A 25,585-nucleotide genomic window follows, 5' to 3' on the forward strand; every position below is an offset into this window, starting at 1 on the left:
CTCTAATATGTCTCTGACTAGACCTTTATGCCTGAGAAGGTGTCCTACCAACCTATCTTGCCTATTTTTTATTGACTTCCATAGAGTCCTCTGCTCTGCTATTCTTTCTAATTTCTCTTCATTTCTAACCTTTTCTACCCACGTTATCCTCATCATTCGCCTAGAAGAGCACATTTGGAAGTTTTCTAACCTTTTATTTTCCATCGAGCCCACTGTCCATGTTTCGCACCCGTACAACGCCGCGCTCCAAACATACACCTTTAACAACCTTTTACGAGGACGATTTTCCTTAAGGATCTAGCAGGGTCCTTTCCTTTCCACAAAAAATTTAACATTAAGATTCATATTTGGTATGTAAATTAAGGCTAAATTAGTTATATTTTTAAAAATTCTTATAAGTAATAATCGATGGTTAAAAATAAAAAAGTGCCACGTTGAGCTGTCCATCAATGTCCAATGCCAGGACAAACTAAACGTATACGTGCAATCGTCAAAACGCTACTTAATCAGTCGAAACAATGGAACTTGTCAATCGCAATTCAGTTTTCTCGTTAAAGGACAAGTTATTTCGTCGTAAAACGTACAAATGTATTTCGAAAAATGAACATTGTCTCATTTGTATTCCGGACCTACTCGTTTTTTCGATTTGGCCCGTTTTTCAGTCGTCTAGACTAAAGGATTTACAACCGAAAAGCAGAATTTTATTCATTATTAATACCGTTATACCTACGTTCGCAATCGATATTATTATATAGTTCGGAATATACACAGCGGTTTAGTAATACACATACATAATTATCCTTTTACAAAAAGTAACAATATAATAAAACAAAAAAAACTTGGGAGGGCTGACTTATTAAAACGCCAAGTTTCAATAGCGGTTAGTGCTTAGCACATCTATAATTTTTTATAAATATTGCTCCCAGCAACTTCACCATATTCTTTCATAAAGCCTGCTCAACAAAATCTGGATTTGTTTAGAAATGAATAAGATAAAAAGAAGAGTGAAGCGGGAGCGACGACAATAAATACGAACGTCTAAAAGACCTCAACATAACTGAAATTAGTACATACAGTCGTCAGTCCTAAGACTGGGTGGGCACACACTTCCACTCTTTCTGATCCCAAGCTAATTTTTGCATTTCCCTAAAACTGGAACATCCCATATCCTTAACTATTGGTGAACAATTATCTAATCCAGGTCTACATCTACTCCTCTTAACTCCTGTTTCTGCTTCCAATATGTCTCTAACTAGTCCTTCATGCTTGCAAAAATGTCCTACCAACCTAGGTATGTGTTTCTTATTGACTTTCATAATGCCCTCTTTCTCTTACTCTTTCCAATACCCCTTCATTTCTAACCTTCTCTTTCCACGGGATGCTCATCATTCGTTTGTTCGAACGCTTCTAGCCTTTTTCTTCTTCGCAGCACCTTCCACGTTTCGCACCTCCTCACACCTTTAACAATCGTCTTCCAATTTTCAAATTCGCTATTCCAAAGAACATTTTTAAAAGCGACTCTTCCCTGCGTTATCCTATTTTTTTATATCACTACTGAATTATCTGCCTTTCTAGATACGGAAAATCAGCGACTTCTTCTAATTTTTCGTCTCCTACCTTTATATTCACTCTTTCCATATTCTGCTTCCCTTGCATACCAATATATCTGCTTTACTTTTACGTTTTTTCGTCTGGTACTGTAGAATTTACACACAGTTGGTTTTTATTAAACTAAAGGGATTAAAAGTTAATTTAGTTTAGTGTCGTTGTTTCCCTGACAACAGGCTTTCGTTTCAGCGCCGCCTACGTTTATCGAGAAACCCGAAGACCAGAAAGCAAGTTTGAACAGCGTGGTGGAGTTTCACTGTGTGGCTACGGGTAATCCCCCGCCGTCGGTTTTCTGGAGCAAAGAGGGTTCGCAACTGCTCATGTTCCCAGACACATCCTACGGCCATATCCACGTGAATTCCCATGGCACCCTTAGGATTCAGGGAGTGCAACGGGAAGACGCCGGATATCTCGTCTGCTCCGCTCTGAGCGTCGCCGGCTCCAATACTGCAAGAGCCTTCCTGCAGGTAATAAATTAAATACTTACTTACCTGGTGAATAATAGTTTTCTCTATTTTGATATAATTTCCACCAAATAGTTGTACAAAACGGTTGAAGTTGGTAATCTGGGCTTATGGGTAGTTATACATCATTTACTTTCTCTAGCGATATGCACTTTCCAATGTCTTGGATGCGTGCTGGCAAATCGTAGGTAGGGAGAAAAAAGCTCATTATACTCTCGACTCTTGTTCATTAAACATATTGTTTCATACAGTACCTGCCAAAAGTTTTGTTCAATCATGAATAGTAGTGCGAGTCGAAAACAAACGTTAAAGTCTTTAATATGTCTTCAAATATAAATAAACATCTCGTTGATATTTTCAGTAGTAAATGGTACCAATAACAGCACATTTGAGCAATGCAATTGTAGTGGATAAAATGGTCAATTTTTCCGTGCAATACTGTACGGATTGTACGCTCCTCACCGGTTAAGAGTTTGACTGAGAGTTGTCTCTCTGTCTTTTCTGGCCTAGTGCTGTTCTTTTCTACTTTGCGCCGGTCAAACTGAAGGTCACATCGCTACAGAAAGTAAACGAAGTATGGTTGTAGTTTTGATACGAGGTTTGATAAAAAAATTGTAGTTATTCTGCAAAATCGATCGTATTAATTTAATACACTCGTAGCAATTTTTGAACGTATTTTTCCGTGTGCTGTTTAGCTTCAGCGATTCTTCTTCATCTTTTATCTTCGATGTCCTTTCATGGATCTTTTCAATATCGAGAATAGGTAGAAGTTATAGCTTGAAGCTATAGACTGTGGGAATCGTCTGAATCATCGTAATGACATTGTTTTTGACAAAAATTCAAAAACAGTGAAGTGCGAACAGATGCATTTTTGTGGTTCAGTTGCTATGAATTGTTTCTCTTCATATCCGGATTGTTTTACTCAAACGGTGGAGAACTTCTAAATTTTCAGATTAGATCGAAATTAAAGTGCTTTTAGGGTCTTGGTTCTTCATAAAATTTTTATTGACACGATTGGGCCTTCCGTTCCTTGTCATAACCATGTTTCAGTACCATGTATGACCCATTTTTGCAATTTTGGATCGTCGGTTACATTCAGCAATTTCGGAGCAATGTTCATTCGGCGCTCTTTTTATTCAAAAAATTCATCACGTGCTTCATTCCAAAAACACCCGAAAAGTGTTTGGTATGAATCAATATGTCAACACTAACAAAAATATTTCAGTTTCTTCACCTTTCGAAATTTTCTGATCCGCTATTCTGGACGTCTCGTTCAGGGCACTCATTATTCTGAACGAGTGTCAACAACGACTAATGTTTAAAACCAGCATGGTAAAAAGCAGTTCTGGTATTGGGCTTACACGGATTGGAAAGTTTGGCTTATTTTGTATCAAATCTCGTAGTTCCACTTTCATTTCAGTATCGGTAAGACAACACCAACATTGATGACGTAGCAGGAACGGTAAACTTACTTAACTGAGTTCAGTGAGTTAACCCTGAACTGAAGAGTTAAACAGTAGCGGTCTTTCAGTATCCAAGTGGCTTGGCATGGTACTGAGTCAAAAATTGCATGAAATTGTAAAACAGGGACATTTTTGCTGTCCAAAATATCATGTTATTAAACAGATATAAGTATTCATGTATTATATTGATTATCTTGAAGAAAACATCAAAATTAACTTTTGAAAATTAATTTTCGGAGAAACTCTGAGCATGTTATACATTAAATGATAGGAATAGTAGACTTTTAGTAGAATATACCTCACTTGTCTCCAGTTTTGTGTTGCCTTGAAGCTTAAAGAAATACACGAGAACGTGTGTGTTGAGAAAAATTGCTTTATGTCATGAAAGGCACTATTGTCTGCTTCAAATAGCAGCTTTTATATTTCTCAATCCTAGAGAAACACATTAAAATTCAACGTGTTGTATTATATGTATAGCAGCTCAAGTGAAGTGAATATTTGTTTGAAAAGAAAGATATGTATATAATATAAATAAAAATGTCTCTCATACATTTCAAAACTTTAACGAATGGTTATTTTCTTTAAATCTTGTTATAAACTTAACTTTTTTAATCAACACATGCGTGATTGCTGCTGTAATAGTAGATGTTGCCATTGGGCACAAACATTTTGTCGACCTACAGTCAATCTTCCAAATATTATAATTTGTCAAAATTTGGTAGATGGAGTAGAATCGTCTTAGAAGCATGTTGTTAGTTGCCCAAAACTTGATAGAAACTGTTTGGAACTAAATTTTGCTCTTGAGTAATATTATTGACCTTGAAGATTTCCTACCATATCCACAAAAGAGAAGATAATTTTTGAAAGCCTGTAGGATTCATGCCAAAGATATATATAGATGATGGTGAAGTGTTGGTCGAGTTGGTACAATCATTATTGAGGTTTCGTTGTTTCAGGTAACTTCGGTTGCTGATTTACCTCCTCCAATAATTCAAATAGGTCCCACCAATCAAACGTTGCCAATTCACAGTATGGTGACTTTCAGTTGTAAAGCGTACAACCCACAAGGCGATCAGCCTAAAATCCGATGGTCGAAAGATGGTCTTATTTTCAAAAATAATTCTCTTCCAAAACGCTACTCGATTAACACTAGCGGAACTCTTCTTATTGAAGATTTGACGGTTGACGATTCAGGTGTTTATAGCTGTTCAGCTATATCAGAAAGTGGCGAGACGTCATGGTCGGCGTCATTGAACGTTGTTGAAAACACAAATTCTCCTTTGCATCGTAGTCCGGATCCGTCAACGTTTCCGAAAGCTCCTGCAAAGCCACGCATATTAAATGCAACCGAATCGAGTATCTCATTGACTTGGGAGAGTGAAGATATAGAGCCGGGTCTTGTGGGTTACACTGTGGAATATTGGAGTCCGGATCTGCAAACAGGGTGGGTGGTAGCAGCCCATAGGGTTCCCGATCCTTATATGGTGGTGCGTGAACTTAAACCCGATAGTTCGTACGTGTTTATGGTTCGGGCTGAAAATGCACACGGATTATCTCCCGCATCCCCGGTGTCCGCCATTGCCCGGACTTTGGCCAACTTCCGGACGGTATCTCGTACGGAGCTCGATAAGGCGAGAAACATGTTAACTACTAAAATTGTGGAACTGGAAAGTGCACGCGCCTTATCTTCCAGTTCGGTAAAGCTCAAATGGAGCTTAAGTGCACCCGATTACGTGGAAGGACTTTATATACGGTTCAGAGAACTTTCGGGCGGTTCGAACAATTACAACATACTTACAGTGCTCGACACTCGCAATGACGGTTACGTAGTTAGTAATCTGAAGAAATTTACCAAATACGAATTCTTCATTTCACCCTTTTATAAATCTGTTGAGGGGCAACCTTCGAATTCTCGCATAGTTGAAACGTTAGAAGATGTGCCTTCCGCCCCTCCTGACAGCATATCAGCCGGCTTGTTCAACAGCACATCCGGTTGGATAAGATGGTCTCCGCCTCCTCCTCAACATCACAACGGTGCCATTATCGGCTATAAGCTACTTCTAAAAAGTACAACTGTGCGCGCTATAACTGTTAATGCAACAACAACGTCGTTGTTATTGACTAATTTAACGGCCGGCACTGGTTACACTGTTAAAATTGCGGCAGTTACGCAAATGGGAATGGGACCATTTTCGGAACCGATGAAACTTTTAGCGTCTCAACGTAAACAGAGTCCTAGAGCTTTGGGACCATTCGTGCCATTCGTTCGACAGACTTGGTTTGTTGTTCTTCTAACATCAATTGCTTTGTTATTTTTTGCGGGTACAGGGTCTCTAGTGTATTTCAAAAGACGACAATCACTGAAGAAAGAATTAGGGAATTTGAACGTTCCTGTTGTAAGCACGTCGCAAATTGGTACCAAAGAAAGCCTCTGGATAGATCGCGGATGGAGAACTAACGATTGCGACAAGGATTCTTCGATTCCTTTGGCACAACGTCCTGCCGATTACGCTGAAGTAGACAGTAAGAGCTTATCGACGTTTTACAATTGCCGAAAATCTCCGGATAATCCAACGCCCTATGCGACTACAATGTTGGTACCGCCTCCCAGTTGGTCGGATCTTATTCCTCCTCCACCAGCCCATCCTCCTCCCGACTGTCCACAAGACAATCCTCCAGTTCCTCCACCACGCGGAGGCAGTACTCATGGAAGCAATGATGGATATGCCTGTTACGCGGTCTATGTTCCTAATCAGTCTGTAGGAAGTCAGTGTTCGCACGGCAGATTTTCGCAATATCCTAGAGGTGGTGGTGGCTCGTGCAACGGTTGTGATGCTCATTGTTCTCTTGCCAGCAGCAGTTCTGGAAAGAGATCGAACCCCAGAGGGTTGTTCCATAGCAACAGAAGCTGTGATAGGGCATGGCACACACAGCGGAGTTGGGAAGAATGCGAAAACGACAAACACTCCTGTTGTAGTAGTCATGATACTACGTGTTCCTGTAGCGAATCCTCCTGTTTGTATGCTGAAGCAGGACCTTCGAGCATTCCCAAACCGCCACCCGTTTGCCAGTCGAATCGTTGTGGAATGTAATAGATAATCGTGGAAGGGGACGATGGAAATATACATATCCAGACGTGTTTATTAGATCTGGTAAAATTAGTTCGACTGTTTTCTTTATGATCATGAGATACCTAGTCATTAGACGTTCTAAGTTACCAAGAAAACGTAATAATAATAATTAATAATGATGATGATAATGATAACGATAATGAAAACATACAGGTAACGGTCTTCCTGTTTATTAAAAAAACGAATAAATCGGTTTTCCAAGGTCATTCCCGAACTGACTTGACGTTCTGTTTGTACATAAGATCGACTATGTTGAAAACGTAGCAATAATCAATAGAAAACATGATGTACGTAGTCTGAAAAATGTGATCTGTAGCGTCTAATCTTGTAAATAATTGTTATGTAATATAGTTACTATAAATAGGTATTTTGTAAATTTTTTGTAGCTCCCGATGTGAATATTTATTGACACTTGTTATTTATAATAAAAAGTGGGTACTTAATTATTGTTTCCAAACTCATTTATAGACCACAATGGAAAAGAAAAAAATCAGTTTATTCTTGATGGGGATATTCTAAAAATTGAGTTCAGCTGAAGTATCTCACCAATGACGATATACTGTGATAATTAGATGTTACATCAACTTGCTTTTGAAAATCTTCTTCGGATTTGTATGTCACTTATCAAGACTGCGTATGACGTGCTGATGAGATCAAGTAAAATGGAAATCACGACTCACGAGGAGTCACACTATGGGGTGGTACGTCGTATTTTACGGTTGCCCCGTGACATAACTTTCCATTTCATTCTTCCTTTTCTCTAAATTTACATTATTTTATTCCCAATTGCTAACAATAAGTGGATTATTGTCCTTACAATTCCGCTGTTTAAAATCATGACAAGTTGCAGCATGTGAAGGTAATTTCCGTTTACTTGACTTCATTTTCTCACAAAGGGATGTGCATACGTAGCCATCACGGCTGTTCATGACAAACCCATTTCTTCAAAAGATGCAAATACATCTCTCAATTTCTGCTACAATTTGCCAACAACGGCAGTTTGAATAATAACGTTTTACGTTTATCTGCTTCTTGGCATCTTCAACTGTAAGTGACGTTCAACTTCTTCAATATCCGAACAGCGTTAAACAGAGAACAAAGGCAAGCCGCTCAATTTGGTGGAGTAATGGACCTAATCACACTGTAACATACGTCTTACCGTATAAGGGCTGAACGTCGGCCGATATATGTCCGGACAGTACGTAAAGGCTGTGATGCACTTCACACAAATACATACGACGTACATATTGTGTACACATGTGTATGATCTCATCTGTTTACATAGGATGCTAAGTAATTTAATTAAATCGAAGAGCGCTTGTAAGATAATAATTCAACTGTGTGGGCATACATTTAACGAACGGTGTTTTGGTGAATAAAACGTAATGGTTCAGGGAATGAAACTGATACATTTACGTACATACAACAAATTAATATTGTGTATGCCTTTACTAATTAATCTAAACAAAACTAATGAACAGTGGATTAATTATTTACCTACCGTTTACACTATTGTGTATTCAAAATTAATTACTTTCTGGTTTAATTGGCACATTTCATTATTTTTTGGGTTCTGTAGCAAGATTTCGTAATTTTCTACAGGTTAATGAAAATATGCTCGTAAATACGTGAAATAGTGACCTTTTATATCTACTAGAACTTTTTGTTTGTTTTTAATTCGGTTCATTCACTATTTCTGATTTTGAAACCCTGTTTCTAAAATATTATGCTTTAAATTTACCATTTTTAAAGAAGACTGTCAAAATTATGTTATATATATATATGAAAACATTTTTCTAAAATAACGCTTTTAACGTAAATTATTTTAATATTTTGATAGATTCGCATAAAATTATGGTTGAGTCCAAAATTAGCAAAGCAAATGGGAGATAAAACCGTGTAATGAAGACAAATGAGAAGATGGAATTGTGAGTAGAAGGTGTGAAAGTGTCTTTCTTAAATATGACAAATGTCACAATTTCCACATCTAGCTTCTAGCAGTTTTAGAGTTTCAGAAGACATCGTGGAAAATTAAAAAAGGTAAGTGTTCTTTTATAATTTTAAAGTAGACTGACTGCGATTTTGCATAAAGACTACAACAAAAATAAAACGTATGATGCTGTTAGTAACGTTATCTAAATGCATAAAACAAATCGAGAAAGTTATCCATTCAAAAGAAGACTTAGAGTGTAGATTTTCAATTTTAAATTAGAAATTATAGTGAAGCTTTTTCATAAGGGTAATAGGGAAAACGCTTTTTGCTATTAGGTATAGCCAAAATATGAAGTAATAATACAGGTAAGTCGAAGCTATTGTGCATATTCTTGCATGTGTATTTTTTACTTCCTTTTAAATAATACCTTTTATTCTAATTTAAAAAATGATGACAATAATAAAATTGTGTAGACCGCTTGGTACTTAACTTATATGTGGAAGGTGGTAGAAAAGAACATAATTTTATATAAAGGTCAAGAATCTTTATATATTTAATAGTAATAAAAACAAATATGCCATGACTTACGAAACTAGTAGGATGATTGCTATTAGAAAAATTTCAAATTCCAAATCGTCACTTGCGGAAGACTAATCAAGATTTCGCACTACGACTCGATCGCCAACTACCTCAGACGCTCGCTCAGGCCCGACTAACTATTGTCATACCCTTCATGCCTTTATCTACCTTGTACCCATTTCCTCTTTGTCGGCACCTTTGACATTTCACATCTTACCGCTCTTTTATAAGCAATTATGCCGCCGCGTAGAAAGTCGTTCGCTCATCAATAAATCAAAAATTTTATATCTCCAGTGCCTAAAAAAGTAGTTAATTGAAAAATTCAAAGGCATATTCTACTGATAAAACGTACTCTACATCGGTATATGAGATTTGGCAACACTTTACAGCTCAATAATCACGAGTCTAGGTTTTATTTTTAGAACTATTTTTGTGGAGTTCTTTTTTCAAGTCAAATATCATACCTTATTCATTGTAAATGTTATTTTGTAGTACGTAAAAGAATCTTTGGCAATATTTCGCATTGTGCGGAAGTCCATGATTGTAGCGTTACTGCTCAGGTCCTTCGTATTTCTTTATTTGGTCCACCGGAGGAGTATGCAGCTTGGTAGTCAGACAGGCATTACAACAAGTCGACAGGCATTCGCGATGCTGCATCCAGCATCCGAGGAAGTATCATATTATTTGTGTTCAGAGGTTGCCAAGCAGTTTAATTAAATTGACCCGTCGCTGTATTCATATATTACCATAGTGACAAGAGGTGTCTTTGAACTCAAAATGATAGGGAAACGGGAGAGCACGTGGAGAGATCCGAAATGGAATCCGCTTAGTGCAGAAATTAATTTTCTAAATTGTTTTCCTTTTGCAGACGGGAATATCCCGCGAGTTTCATTAGTTGCGCGACTCGTTTCGTCTCTCTCTCGTAAACACTCTCCGTCCTTTTTCTCAATCCCTTCCGTGCTCTACACGGCCAATTGTTGAACGGCTGTATTGTTCATGGACGATTAAAATGGTTATCATTTACTTCATTCGAATTAATCCAATTAGTAACAAGCTTATCGTATATATCATCCGCGATAAGTGTAGTACACGGAAGGAAATCTCTTATGCCTAACATTACCATTTTTATTTTTACTTAAAGCGGGGCTTTGTTAAAATCACTACGACAGGAATGGTGTCACAATGTTGAGACCATGTATTTTTTCCTATTTTCCTGATAAACATATTTGTATTAAATAAAGGCGATAAAGTAGAAAATGTGTTCGCGCAAGGTACTAGAACATTATTATTATTATCATCAAAGTGTCTTCGGTAAAAGAGATGAGGGTGGCGGTACCACCCCTACCCCTTTTTGGTTGAACTCTATAAATTGAGTTGTTTAGAACAAAAACAAGTGTTCGAAAAATTCTCGTGAAGTCTCCTCAAATTTCATCTATCCTAGCTAAGTTATGTCGTTAAATTAATTCTTCTTCTTTTTCTAAGTGTTAATTGTTAAGTGTTCATTAAGTTTGTCCATAGCTTTTTTGGTTAATGTACGGTTAAAAACATTGAAAAGTTTATTAGAGAAAGTGAGCTCTTGTCAAAGTTACAAGTAGCATTTCCACGAAACAAAATGGGTAAGGAGTCTAGGGAAAATAGAGAATACTTTCCATCAACTGCAGTAGACGCAGTGGGTTCCCTTCAAGGTCACGGAAGCGTGCTGGTTTCCAATGGTTTTCTAAAACACTGCAGCGATCTCCAAAAATTATGTTTGGACCATACGAACGAAATTTGTTATCAAATTTGTGGGTGCACAATATTTCCTATATGCTATAAAAACATATCCCAACAAGTCCCAAACCAATTCGTCGTATGAAAATCAAATTATTTTAAGGAGCGATGACAATAAAGAGATCGTCATTATGTACGGAGTTGTTATAAGCGAATTTCGCTCTAAGCAAAATATACAGGATGTCCCATTTACAATAATTAAAAAAAACCATGGCTTCCTGACACAAAATACAACAAAACAGTGTTATACAATTTTTCAATCCAGTGACAATTGAGCTCGCAAATCGTCTTTGAAATTTTGAACGTACAATTTGTTTCATTACGGCCCTGGATCTAGGCGACTAACGTTGCTTAGCTGATCTAGTGTGAATGTAACAAGTACCTATCGGGAAGAAGCCGAATGCACTTCGACCTTGTAAAAAAAGGGTAAAAGTGAAAAAGAAAAGCGTACCGTCTATAAAAAATGTTGAAATTGTCCGCCATTCGCTTCAATGCAATACTGACAGCGACGTACCCACTTGCTGCGAATTTTGGCCCGGATACCGGGAATATTTCGAATTATACGATAGGCATTGGTAAGGTAACTCACCCCCTACTGACGGTTGAATAAGAACCCTACTAGAATGCACTATCACGCTACTAATTGTCCTTATTGTAATAGTCTTTTATGAAATGACCACTAAATAAATAAACTAACACTAACAAACAAGTAAATTCCACAACAATCCAAAGCAAACTGAACAACCTGTTAGAAACTACGGCATTATGTGTATTTATTCCAGTCACTTCCAACAGTGTAATTATACGAGGTTGTATCAATATTTAGCTTTTTACATTTAATGAAAACAAAATAACCAACTTGGTCCTTCTGGACACATCCTTGTATTACTCCACGTGGGGTTAATGAGCCCTGTCAGGCAAAACTAACGTCAGAATGAGCAGTTTAACACATGTGATTGGTCAAAGTAGGTCTGCATCTTGTCTCAACTTTTACAACCATAACACATACATTTGTTTTCGAACACTAGTACGTTATGTTACAAAACCTTTACCAAACGCTGGGTGGCCAGGGTTGTTTGTGCACCACTTCTAACTATTCTATAGTCGTTATAATTTCTTTTCTATTTAAAATAACATAATACTCGACGTCATGGGCTACATTAGGTCCACTTCAGTTTACGATCATGGGATTTTCGATTGTGATAGGTACGTAGTTTTTCTAACATGTTTCAGTCATCTAATGGACCTTAACGCGAGTGCATTTTCTTCGGCTGATCCGTAACTTAATACCAAACATAAACAATAACATCACCCCAAAAACCAGCTGATTCCGACCTACTGAAGGTGAATTTTTCTACGATCAGCTGGCAATCGTAATTAATTTGCGATTGTGCAGGGCCGGCATCAAAACGGTTATAATTTTATAATTTTTTATTTTGTTTCAAAAGTCAAAAGTGTTATAACATTTTATGTTCCAAATGCCCGTAGGAAGCTGTGGTATAAGTATGAATTATTATAACTGGGACACCCTATATATTTATGAGAAATACGTAGAAATCTATAGGTTTGTATTTTCTCATCCAATTAAGTTGTCCTTGTATCAATTAGCTGCACCGTGAAGCAAAATGCATTCCCGCAAAATCCGGGAAATTACTACACCTGAAAGCCTTCCCTATCCCACCGCACTTCTCCTCCTTCTCCTAACGTGAATTAATGTCGGTACAAATCTCTTCCGAAGCCACAGAGAGGCCCCACGTTAATCCCATTTGCGAGACGCGATGCATAAATTATGATGCAGCCACTTGCCGTCAACCCCATCGCTTATGTGTCATCATTCATTACGCGGGATCATAACTGCAACGGTAACGACGACACCGTCGTGACGGCAACGACAGCCGGGTGCGTCGAGACGCTCGCTAGAACGAGATCCTTTAGAAGGAGCGACGCGTAAAGATAACACATGCGCGTAAATTAACGCTCGAGGTTATGCGACGCGCGAACGTCGAAGAGGCGTCGTTAATTTCCTTATTATAGAAATTGCATTACCTATAGATGGCGATATATTACATATACATAATAGGGGGAGAAAGGGGGGGGAAGCACCAAGTTTCCAGGTTCAATACAAACGACGTTCGAGGTTGTCGGCTTTGTGGATAAAAGAATTTCGATCTGAAAGGGTGCCAGGTGCCATATTTCAGGTGTATTGGATTAATAGATTTGCAGAATCAACGCTGCAGTTTCTTTGTATTTAAACTAATTTGGTTAACCATTCTGGAATAAAAGGAATATTATGTAATATTTTCATGTAGATCAAAAACTGGTATCTAGGAGTTAGATAAGCGAGGACCGAAGGAGTAATAGAGATATAAATCAGAGGATAGCGCAGTTTCGAGTCGCCTTCAATAAAAAGAAGTCACTTCTATGCTCGCGAACGGTTAATTTAGAAATTCGGAAAAGATTGTTAAAGGTGTATGTTTGGGGCGCGGCGCTGTACGGGTGCGAAACATAGACAGTGGCCGCGGCGATAAAGAAAATGTTAGAAATGTGGTGGTACAGACGAATGATGAGGATACCGTGGATAGAGAAGGTTAGAAATGAAGAGGTATTAGAAAGGGTAGGAGAACAGAGGACTCTATGGAAATCAATAAGAAATAGGTGAGATAGGTTGGTAGGATATCTTCTCAGGCATGAAGGTCTAGTCTGAGACATATTAGAGGCAGAAACAGGAGTTGGGAGAGGTAGGGGTAGGCCTAGATTAGATAACTGTTCGAAAATAGTTAACGATGTGAGTTGTTCTAGTTTAAAGGAAATGCGAAGATTAGCTCAGGATAGGAAAGAGTGGAGGTGCGTGTTCAACCAGTCTTAGGACTGACGACCTTATAAAGAGGATGAGATTAGAAACCTATCAGTGCTAATTAATTGGAACAAGAAATATTAATTTCGTTTTTGTTATTTCGAATACCTTGTTGATAGATCCTGCTAACAATAGTCAATCGTACTGTTTACGCTAATTATAAAAATACATTAAACGGGTGTGAAACAAAAAAAAAATTTTACTCACAAAGAAAGGTTATATTCGTTTAAAATTTTGGTGCCTTATTGACCCACGGCTTTTATATATTTTCTTCAAACAGCATGCTTTACGTAGATATCTAATATAAAAGCTCTAGCTATGAGTAAATAAATTCCTTTATCTTTTTCGTTATCATATTCACGATTACCAATGTCAGATTCGGACGAGGTCGTGTATCTTCAGTACAATACAACTACAATAATCGTACATTAGCTTTTCGTCGGTTTGTTTTAGAACAACGAAGTATGTGAAGAAATTAATTTAGCATACGACGACAATGTGTATTTAATTCGGAATAATTAACTTTATTGTTTATTTATGTACTAAAAGCAGTTTGCGAACATTTATAAGCAAAGTTTGTGTTCGTACACGTGTGGCGGTAATGTTTACTGTGAAGTTTGAACTAACTGTTTTGCAATTTTGAATATTAGTACAACTTGTTTTACTCCGTTTCATCTCGTTTATCATTATGTGTATACACGAAAACAGGTGAGTCTTCGCTACTAAATTAAGTAACTTTTAGATAGGTTTATCACATCCAGATGTTCAATGGTTAGTGAGAATGTGGAACCCGTATTCTAAAGTTATCGTGCTGCTTTGTATTTCTTGATTTATTGATTCAATAATATCAATTGGTTAAGCAGGTAAATGAATAATCCTCTTGTAAGATGTAAAGCATCAGGCATCAGGAGTAATATTCGATTTTATTGAGTATATTATGCTCTAGTTATCACATTGTGAAACAAATAACACATTTAGTATTAGTTTGATAGCTTTTGTTTTGGTTGTTGTCATTGCTGTTCCCTTTGCATTGGTCCTAATGGTGGTCGCGGTTGATGATGAGGTCTCATTCATCGTCTTTATGGCTATGGAATAATTTATCACTTTCTTCATGATGAACATTATTTTTTGTTCAATTGTATAACTCATTTGGTGATCCCTGATTTAGCTGCATATGGTTTTTTTCTGCTAGGATATTCTTGTGAAGTGGAGTAATTAACGTGGTATTTTATATTAACGTCACTTATTTCTGTACCTTTAAAACATTCTTTTTCTACTAAAATAGGCTTAAATAAATTATTCTACAATTTGAAATTGAAAATGAAACAGAGGAGGTGTACGAGGTCTACTCAAAAAGTATCGTGAATTTTGAATTTCCGCGGGTTGCGTTTATTCGATTTTTTTGTTGCATTATGTTGGTATTTATGTCTCTCACTTATATCGACAAGTTGCACATTCCTAAGGAGCTGTTGGACTCTGTCCGCGACGACCCATATTTGCTCCAGAGGGTCATAACTGGTGACGAATCATGGGTTTATGGTTATGAAGTGGAAACTAAGGCTCAATCATCCCAATGGAAGCTGCTGCACGAGCCACGACCGAAAAGAGCTAGGACGAATGTAAAGGTTTTGCTTACAGTTTTCTTCGATTGCAGAAGCGTGGTGTATCATGAGTTCTTGCCACAGGGTACAACGCAGCCACCGTATTTGCCAGATCTGGCTCCCTGTGACTTTTTATTTTTCCCGAAACCGAATAGGCCCGTAAAAGAACGACGCTGCGCTACGATTGAGGAGATAAAGGCAGCACGTGGCACGAACACTATATATATATATATATCATCATTATCATCGTCATAAGGTCATCAGTCCTGAGACTGGTTGAAAACAGTGACACTAGAAGCAGTCAATTTTAGGTTATAATGTTTTTTTATGTTGATAAATAATGACGCCGTGAAAATTAATAAAATAGATTGGGTTTTTCTTCATTTGTATTTTAACCGCCCATAGCCTTTTTATCTCGAACTCGGAGACTGTTTGCTTCTTAAAATTCTCCGTGCTTTTTTACATGATTGTCGTTTTTGAAAGCTTACTAAATTGTTTCCGTTTCCTCTAAATTTGACCAATGCTTTTTCATGTTCAGGTAATATTCATTAAAATATATTTAGAATATTACCTACCTAAGTAGTCAGTTGTACATAATAAGATATAACGGTTATTTTACTTTGATGGATGCAGTTACAGCGAGTAAAGCCGTTGTTTGTTTTGCGACAAGAAACTCTAGTGAATATCCGACACGATTTCAGAGTCACGAATCAGAATGTGTACAAGCTACCACATCCCGTCAGTGACGTATTTATCCCCTTGCCGGTTGAATAACTTCTTAGCGGACACGGTAATATATTTTGGGGACACCAGGAAATGACACCTGTGCGTGTGGAGACCGCAGTTATGGCTTTATTTGCATGCTGCTTTATCATGTTTTGCTTTAAACAGGAAAAAAAAAAATGAAACGTTTAACTTCCCGTCGAGGTCCGTGATTTCTAGCTTTTGCCCAGATTACGGAGCGCCTGATTTTAATCTATTTTAATTTCTGAATAATATTGTTCAATATGTTCGAAAGAAATTTTATTGAAAATGTAATTTTGGGTAGGTGATTATCTAAATTTTATAGTATTTGGTACTAACAATGAAGAATCGTGGTCTCAACGAATTGCTACCTGTCTTCTTTGCATTTTTAAAAAAATTTTATTTAACCAAAAGTTATTGACGTGACAACGTCTTATAATTCGATGGAGCCGGCTGCACGCACAAAAAAACATGACTCATGCGGCGTTACCTCGCTCTGAGGCGTTCCATTTAAGGCTTGAAGTGCAAGCGAGAGCGCGGAACGAGCGACAAAGAGGCACAATCGGCCTCCGCGTTCGGCAGCGTTCGACATCTGTCTCTCTCCTACTTGAGTAAGCGATGCGTCCGCGTGGACAGCTGCTATACAATAATACACTTCCATTTACCTCCTTCTCTATATCCATACAAAATATCTATCAAACAAATAAAATCAAAATTTTCTTTTGAAAAGTGAAACCATTCCATCAGTATTTTCTTATGACGTTGTCACGTTCAACTATCGTCAGTAAACCGACTTTACAGACAACCAATTTTTTTACATACACTATTACCATAAGGTCCGTCAGTCCTAAGACAGGTTGGACACGCATTTCCACTCTTTCCTATCCTGCACTAGTCTTCGCATTTCCTTAAAGCCAGAACATCCCACATCCTTAACTATTTGCGAACAGTAATCTAATCTAGGTCTCCTTCTACTCCTCTTAAGTCCTGTTTCTGGTTCTAATATGTCTCTGACTAGCCCTTCATGCCGAAGATGTCCTATCAACTCGTCTCGTCTATTTCTTATTGACTTCCATAGAGTCCTCTGTTCTCCTATTCTTTTAATGCTTCTTTTAATTAGGTACACAAAAGATCAGGGTCGGCTTTATAACTGCCTGGTTGGAATTATATCTTGAAACAGGCGTCATTGCTTCCCTGAATTCCTGAGGATGTTGAACCTTGAAGTCTGATACTAGCAACATGCTGAAATTCTCCCTGTTTGCATCTCTTTTTTTTTATGTTTTCGTGGAAGAGGGGAAATCTTCAAAAGACACCCAGCCGTCCGTACGACTGGGTAGTGTCTGCATCTCTTTCTGTTACGCATTAATTGGTGTAATGTTATTCCTTTTTCGTTATTAGTGCCCGCTGCAATTCCTACCTTGCATCTCTTTTCCATGTTTACGATATTCTCTATAACATCTGTCGCGTCTTTTGGGTTAATTAAGTCTTTAAAGGTCGCCTAGCAGTCTAGCTGTCATGCTACATCCATGAAAAATTACAAATTCCCTGTCTACATTTCAAAATCGGTCGTTTGAACAGGGTCCCCGTGTCCGCAACAGCGTATCTTTGTTTTTTCCTTGCACTCAATTTGTTTCACTTGTCATTTCACTATTTGAACGTTGTAATAAACAAACGTTATGACGCGATTTGAAGTTAGCAACGAGAGTCATCCATCTTACTCCCCTTGACAACAAATGCCGCGTCTAAAGCAGGGTCCCTTTGTCGTTGACACAGTTATTTGTAAACACCTTTCTCCGGATCTGTAAAACATAAGCTTGTAAGTGCACGTTATTTATACGCGACCGTTTCGCTCTTTTGATCTGTCACACCAAATCCCCATTAACGTGAAAAAAGGACTCGCGCTACAAAACCGACGCGTCGCGTCGCAACGCGACGAAAAGAGAGAAAAGAGGCGGATGCGATTGTGAATCAGGCGTTCGTTGGCAAAAGGCGCGTTAGCTTCAAATGACCCTTCATACTAACTTAAGATGTGCCATATATCAAAGATTCATTGAAAGGAAGCGGAAGTGTTATCCTCGATAGCATCGGTTCTCCTTAATAAAAGGATTCATATTTTATGTCCTCCTACGACATGTGTTACAATTAATAATCTCATTAAATATAGTACAATCCCGAGATCCTTGAGTGAGGTCGAAGCGGCAGGCCCGAACTCATAAATTTCGTAAAATTTTAAAAACGAAAAATTATACACTTTTTTCGTAACGTTTCTCACGGGCTTTTTATAGTTTGACCTTCAAAATTTTGACGTAACTTATGCATCATTAAAAATATATGCATTTGTGTGATTTCTCCACTAACTATAATGCTTAAATATTGAATTGGTTTTAGTGCAAAGAGTTATAGTATAAACCAAAATGAATGACAATCCTAAGGAACACATCTATGAAATTTAATATCATGCAACTGCCAGTGTATCGCCATCTACAGATATTTACTGCTAACTGTAGAATTTCATTGTGTTTAAACATTCTCATACAATGGTATATACTTGTAAAACTGAGTTACGTCGCAATTTACCTATAGCAAATTGAAATTAGCAGGTCTGAGTAGCGCTACCGAACTTTTAGTTCTCATCAGCACACCATAGTTTCGATAAATCCCCTGGCAAGTACATACTTTTGTAAGGGTATTAACAAACCCTTTGATAAAATACAACGGTTAGTAGTAAATGTAAATAATCGCCATATTTTGTTGTCGTTATCATTAAATTTCACGATTATTTAACTGTTCTTGTCGTTTAAACTGCGTGTTTGGCTGTTCTTGAGTGTTCCCTGTGACATTTTGAAGTAAGAAAAATGCTTTCAAAATGAGTCATACGATCTATCCATCCGCCTTCATCGTAAGTATCATATTGCACCTTCAGCCGAGTCATATATCTTTGCGACAAATTTTCTTTATTAACGCGTATGATCCGAGAGAAGTAGCGCTATTCAAAACAGGATCGTATTGCGCCCGTTGCGACGATACGATGGTGACGACGACACCTGTTGATCCATGTTATTAACGATTTCGTTGACCGGTTAGGGTTCTGTTACTGTGTAACGAGCAAATTTTACGACATCATGCACATCTGAAGAAATGTATTTCTGGCCGGTGTTAAAAAAGGACTCGATGCCGCTCTCAATTTGTCAACCGTTGGTAGAGCATGATGTTGGCGGCGCAGCGGTCAGTGTCCTGTAGACATACGCGTCTCGTTAATCACCTTCTGGTTGACACTGTACACCATCATGAACCAGAACCGTACTTGATTAACTTGAGAAATGCTAGGGTTGCAGAAATGCAGAAATCCAATAAAACGACAAACCTGTTATACCACAGTGGAAAGATTCTATACAGTAGGTTCACTTTCCAGTTACGCCCATACAACCCCGCTAAGCAGGGGCCGTCTTGTTCAAAGTACCGAGGGGCATGGGCTAGATCATTCGAGAGGACGCCGGCGCCGGTTCGATTCCGGGCCCATCTTCTTTGGTACAAGTTTTTCTGTGATTTCCTTGGATCACTTAGGCAAATACTGGGGCAGAAATATTCCACAGATAATCTTTCATTCTCTTCTGTCTTCATTTCGTCCGTCTCACCTTTCACACCCGAACCACCACCCACTCACTCTCACGATTCCTGAAAGGAGGCTGAAGCGGGCCTTCCGCCGTACCTTTCTTCGAAGGAACTACACGCCCACCAGCATTAATGGCTGGTGGGAATGAAACGCTCAATTTTTTTTTTAGTTTTTGTGTCATCGTGCAATATTAGAGATTGTAATTTCAATTTATTGCGAAAACAATTCTTTAACTAATCCTTCATGTCTGAGATGATGTCAGCCATTCTATTACTCCTTTTTGTTCTCTCCACGATTATTTTCATCAGCCGCCATTAACACAACATCCTAGACACTTCTATTTCTTTACCGCTGCACGTACCATCTATACTCCGCACACCTACAGAGCCGTGCTCTAAGCATACACTTTTAGCAATCTTTTTATAATTTCTTTCGCGAGCACAGGAGTGTTTTTTTCTTGTTAAGAGCGGACCAACTTATGGTTTATCCGATTTTCTTGTCAAATTTCAACCCTACTATCACCTCCCTCCCTTACAAATCAAAATTTTTTGAAAGAAGACTTCTTTTAATATGCAACTGACCCAATGTATCATTCATATCCATTTGAGTTTCTTTCTCATTCTTTACGAATTCTTTCCTGGACATCCGTTGAGCGAAAGCCTTATTACGTCCCTGTCGTGTACATGAAAATTGCACATTGCGAAGCTAAATGCGTAGTAATCTGGAATAACATACTCCTCGACATCGGATTATATGGCTAATGCTGTTTGGCGTAGGCATTTGTTTCCCTTGCCGTCACAGAGGCGCAAATGAAGAGTTGCACTTTCTTTTCTTTTTGTCTGCATCTGCCACGTCGAATGAATGGAGTTGGCTGTGAAAGTTGCCACTTACGTTAATGTAGCATCCGAAAATACTCTTGCTCCTGACATTTTCTTGTCGGCTTGTTACAGCTTTATTATGCAAAATTCCCCGCTCTCATTTTTTTCTTTTGATAAAGTTTGTTTTGCAGATGGCCATTAGTTTAATTTTAATTAGTTTTCAGTAAAATTTAAGGAACACTAATTTTTTTTTCAAATGTTAACTCTACTTCATCTTCATAAAGTCGTCAATACTAAGACCGGTTGGGCACGCTCCTCCATTCCCTCTTATCCTGAGCTAATTTTCGCATTTCCATAAAACTACAACAACCCACGTCCTTAACTATTCTAGGTCTACCTTTACCCCTCCTAACTCCCGTTTCTTCCTCTAATTTGTCTCTGACAAGACCTTCATGCCTGAAAAGGTGTCGTACCAACCTATCTCACCTATTTCTTACTGACTTCCATAGAGTCATCTGTTCTCCTATTCTTTCCAATATCTCTTTATTTCTAACTTTCTCTATCCACGGTATCCTCATCATCCGCCTATAACACCACATTTCGAACGCTTCTAACCTTTTCTTTTCCGACGCGCCCATCGTCCATGTTTCGCACCCATACAGCGCCGCGCTCCAAACATACGCCTTATGAATTACAAAATCCGCTCTTTCCTTTTCTAGTTTTGATCAACATGGTCCCTAACGGAACAACGTACAACCACAAAATGGACTAATAGCAAAATATGAATAAGATAATTTTTTTTTGTACAATATAAAAATAAAAACCGCAAATCTGGGCACTAATCCTAATCTTAATCCTACCAAATACAATAAAACTTGGATAGTGTGTAAACTAACCATGACGCTTTGTATTAACCAAGAAAACTACATACTACACGAGCGTAAGTGAGTCATTATGTTGTTCTTTATGATCCGCTGCGCAGCAAGGCAGTGCGCATCTGATCTGACGTCACAGTAAGGGGATTTTGTTTGCATTTTATGTTTCACAGCAAATAATACTAAGGGGCTTTTTAACACTAGCCTTTCTTTCACCTCTTTCTTATTCCTTGTGCAAATAGTCAATAGAAAAGGAAAGAAAGGTAATGTCTCTTTACTTTATCTACTTTCCTCCTCATTGTTTAATGGCGCTAGCTGGCGCATTTAATAAAGAGTTTCACTTTAAAATGAATTTGTGAAAATAAGCGCTTAAATAAGTCAATTCTACACAGTAATTATTTTTAGGTAGATACCTAGTAGAATTGGAAATGATCGTTGATATATTTGAAAACGTAGTAGTTTACGTATGAACTTTTAATCAAAAGTGTCTACTTTGGTGACTACAAATTGTTGTGTTGTCCTTGTAAGTCCTCTTTTCAGCTCGTACTAAATAACTCGGAGCTTTTCCTACGTCCCTGTTTACGTCCAGAAAGCAACTTCGACATGAAGGGCGCCATCCACTCAACTTCTCATTTGACTGTGTTGGTAGAAACCCCCATGCGAGATTTTCATTCACTTTAATATTGGTTGAGCTGAAAGCATTGCATCCTTTGACAGCGTACTCTCATTTTCTCGGACTCGATGAGAAAAAACTTCATACGAGAAAGATTTGAAGGGATCCTTTTTATGTACTTTTTTGTATTGTGCCGTTCTGAAGAAGTGGGTTTATTAATACCAGCTAGCAACCCGGGAATATTATGGGAAAAGGAGCACTGAATGGCTCTTGCCGTTTTGAAAAATAACGTTTTAAAGATATAAATTTGAATGTGTGCAATATAATACAAAAGAGTAATGTAGATGACCTACATTTTATGTACCTATATTGCGACTAGGAAATATTAAAGCAGTCATCTATTTTTAAACAAAAAAAAATACCCGGGTGATCCTATAAGGGCTCCGTTTTTCATATGGATATACGAAACCCTAATCCGAGAATCAACATAACAATGTAATTGAAAAAAAATAATGTTCCTTTATACATTCAAACTGCAAATGTAAATTTATATTCACTATATTATTTTGTTGAAAGATTTACCACGTTATGTTCAGACCATAGACTTCTTATTAATTTTCCTGTAATCTATGAGTAAAGAATTATTTTCTATCCTAGGTTCAGTAGTTTCGGAGATAAGTGGGGGGATTGTCAATTTTCATCTATTTTTATAATATCTTTAAAACTATTTATCTTACAATTATAAAAAAATACCCTTTCATTTAATATGTCATACGGTACAGTTTGCAAAACCTTTCTTTTTGATTTCCTAATGGCTTCCTAAAAATGATCTCCATATTCAAAATTACAGTCACAGAAATTCATAGGTGTACTAAATTTAAACTTATAGATTCTGAGAAAATAGACTGTGACAAACGGACGGACAGACATACGACCCATTCTATATGGGTCCCGTTTTTCATACGGACGTACGGTACCCTAAGAAGAAGTGAGTACCTGTACACATGTAATATTGAATATGAAAAATATAAAATAATTACGTGAGTTGATTACAGAAGTAAATCCTTTGCCGTTGTGGCAATTTTTCAGGGTTCTAAATATCTATGTAGATTTCAGGTAGGCGCTAAACAATACAGTGTATCTATTTCTAGCTCGGCTTTGCACGGGTGCAAAACGTGGATGAGAGGAGTGACGGAAAAGTTAGGAAGGTTTGAAATGAATTGAGTCTCTTCCTTTAATATAAGTGAGACCACTGTAATAAAATAATTATGCTTTCTTTCGTTTTCGATTTTTCTAAATTCTAACTGCAGCCTGACTGCTTTCATTTTCTTATTATGGAATTATGTAACGTCTTGATTTGCCTTTCTTTAAGGATCATGAAATATGCGATAGAAAAATGAGATAGGAAATATTGTTACTCTCTCAGAATAATTCCACATCTTTAGTTTGTATCCTCCGGGTTTCCGTGTTGCAATTAGAGATGATTTAGTACTCCGCCACGTCACTGCTTCTAGCAACTCCTCCGTACGCAGGTAATTCATGATTCTTTGCTACCGTAGCAAGGAAGCTCGTTGCATTTTTCTTGTTCCAACAACTGCAGATAAACCTCGTGCTTGAAGAAACTTACTATAAATCGTAGGAATTTGTTCAGGAATACAAAATATCTAATACTCTGGATCATGTGTTAACCTTATTACCTAGACCATTATTATAAGAACAATGCTTTTGTTTACATTTACATATATACCTTGTGATGGAGAACCATCTTAAAAATTCTGCACATCTTAGTTGAAGATAAGAAATTCGAAAGAAAAGATCTGGAAACTACCGCTGAGTTAATTTTCTGACGCGGATCGCAATTTCGATCTTGTTGGATCTCATCAGCGCGTCGCAGACAGTTTCATCACAGACCAACTCTACCTGCTGCCTTAACACAGCGCGGTTTATGAAATCCTACAAATGGCGTGGTAAACGTCATAAGTAGTACAATGCTACATTTAGTGGAATTTATTAGGCTCAACAAGGTCCATTTAAATAGCTGGATATCTACTTGCTGAACTGAATCCACAACGTAGCTCACCACTACGTGATAGGCACGTTACCAAAATCGAACAAAAAAATTCGAAGTTGTTAGTATTCTGTTGAAACTTCCAGACGCGGATCGCGATTTCAATCTTGTTGGATCTTAATACTGTTCATTTCGAATTTCTTTGTTCGATTTTGGTATCGTGCCTATCACGTAGTTGCGAGCTACGCCGTGAATTCAGTTCAGCTAGTAGATTTCCATTTGAGCATTGTGAATTCCACTAAATGTAGCATTGTACTGCAGATGGCGTTTACCGTCCAATTTGTAGGATTTCATAAAACGCGCTGTGTTAAGGCAGCAGGTAGAATTGGTCTGTGTTCTCCCCGCTCGAGGAGGGGTTTTAGTCGGTAAAAATCCGACACTACCTCCCTTCAGGGGGTGTCTTTTAGAGATTTCTCCTCCTCGAGCATAATCTAAACAAAAAAAAGAGGTCTGTGTTCTCTTCGCATTTTAGCGTGATTGTGCTTCCATCACTTCGGAGGTTGACCACCTCCATCCCCCACTTAACCCTTTTTCCATCTCAATCCTCTTCCCAATCCTAACCTTCCATTTTCTTCCCGAGGATGAGCAACCCTCAGGGTTTATCTCTCCACTCGAGGAGGAGTTTTAGTTGGTAAAAATCCGACACTACCTCCAAGGTGTCTTTTCCCCTCCTTGAGAAAAAAGGCCTGTGTTCTGTCGAATTCCACTAAATGTAACATTGCACTACAGATGGCGTTTACCACGCCATTTGTTGAATTTCATTGGGTTCCTGTGTCTCTATCATACACTTTTGGCGTACAATTCGATATCAAAGTCGTATCCCAAAATATAACAATTCCTGCGGTCATTCTTCCTCGTGTGCTCATACGTAGATGCACATACAACAGATATTATTTGTAAATGCGGGAAATTACGCTCGTCGGACGCTCTCAGCGTCACACGCATCGTTACATCCAGGCAGTGGACTGTTTGTCTGCCTGACGTCTGACTGGACAATAAATGCACTCTATTACCTTACTGAACAAGGGTTATCGCGCACTTTATATTCGATCTAATATCCCGCCTGTCAATACGAGAGTAACGCTGGCCGAGCACGCAACGTGATTTATGGTTCGTATTGGTCACTTGATGGCACATTGTACCACGTTGAGTCATACGGCCTGGTGGACGCAAGGTGAACTGCCGCGGCTGCTAGGACGAAATAGGGCGTCGCACAAATGCACCACCGAAGTTTGAAGATTCGTAAGAAGTCAAAATTGTGTTTTCTAAGTTTTTTTTAAGTATAAAAGCCAGTATGTCAGGCACAAATTAATTGTTTATTGTTCAACTAGTGACCCGCCCTAGTTTCGCACGGGTGCAATACTGATACTAAATGTATATATTTTTTTTGTTTAGATTTTTCTCGAGGAGGAGAAATCTTCAAAAAACACCCCCTGAACATACTAAATACG

At 38.0% G+C, this 25,585-nt stretch overlaps 1 protein-coding gene across 2 annotated transcripts in view; it reads left to right on the forward strand.

Annotated features, from left to right (window-relative positions):
• LOC108735552 (roundabout homolog 2-like) overlaps positions 1–7,031 on the forward strand; it is a 135,839-nt gene extending 128,808 nt beyond the window's left edge. For both annotated transcript variants that reach the window (XM_018467554.1, XM_018467555.1), the window contains exons 5-6: positions 1,798–2,075; positions 4,492–7,031. In XM_018467554.1, the coding sequence (XP_018323056.1) occupies positions 1,798–2,075; positions 4,492–6,627 (2,414 nt within the window). In that variant the 3' untranslated portion in view covers positions 6,628–7,031. The remainder of the gene's footprint in view (positions 1–1,797; positions 2,076–4,491) is intronic.
• Positions 7,032–25,585: the final 18,554 nt, after the last annotated feature.

This window comes from Agrilus planipennis, unplaced genomic scaffold (genome assembly GCF_000699045.2).
Source record: "Agrilus planipennis isolate EAB-ADULT unplaced genomic scaffold, Apla_2.0 scaffold107, whole genome shotgun sequence".
Lineage (NCBI taxonomy): Eukaryota > Metazoa > Arthropoda > Insecta > Coleoptera > Buprestidae > Agrilus > Agrilus planipennis.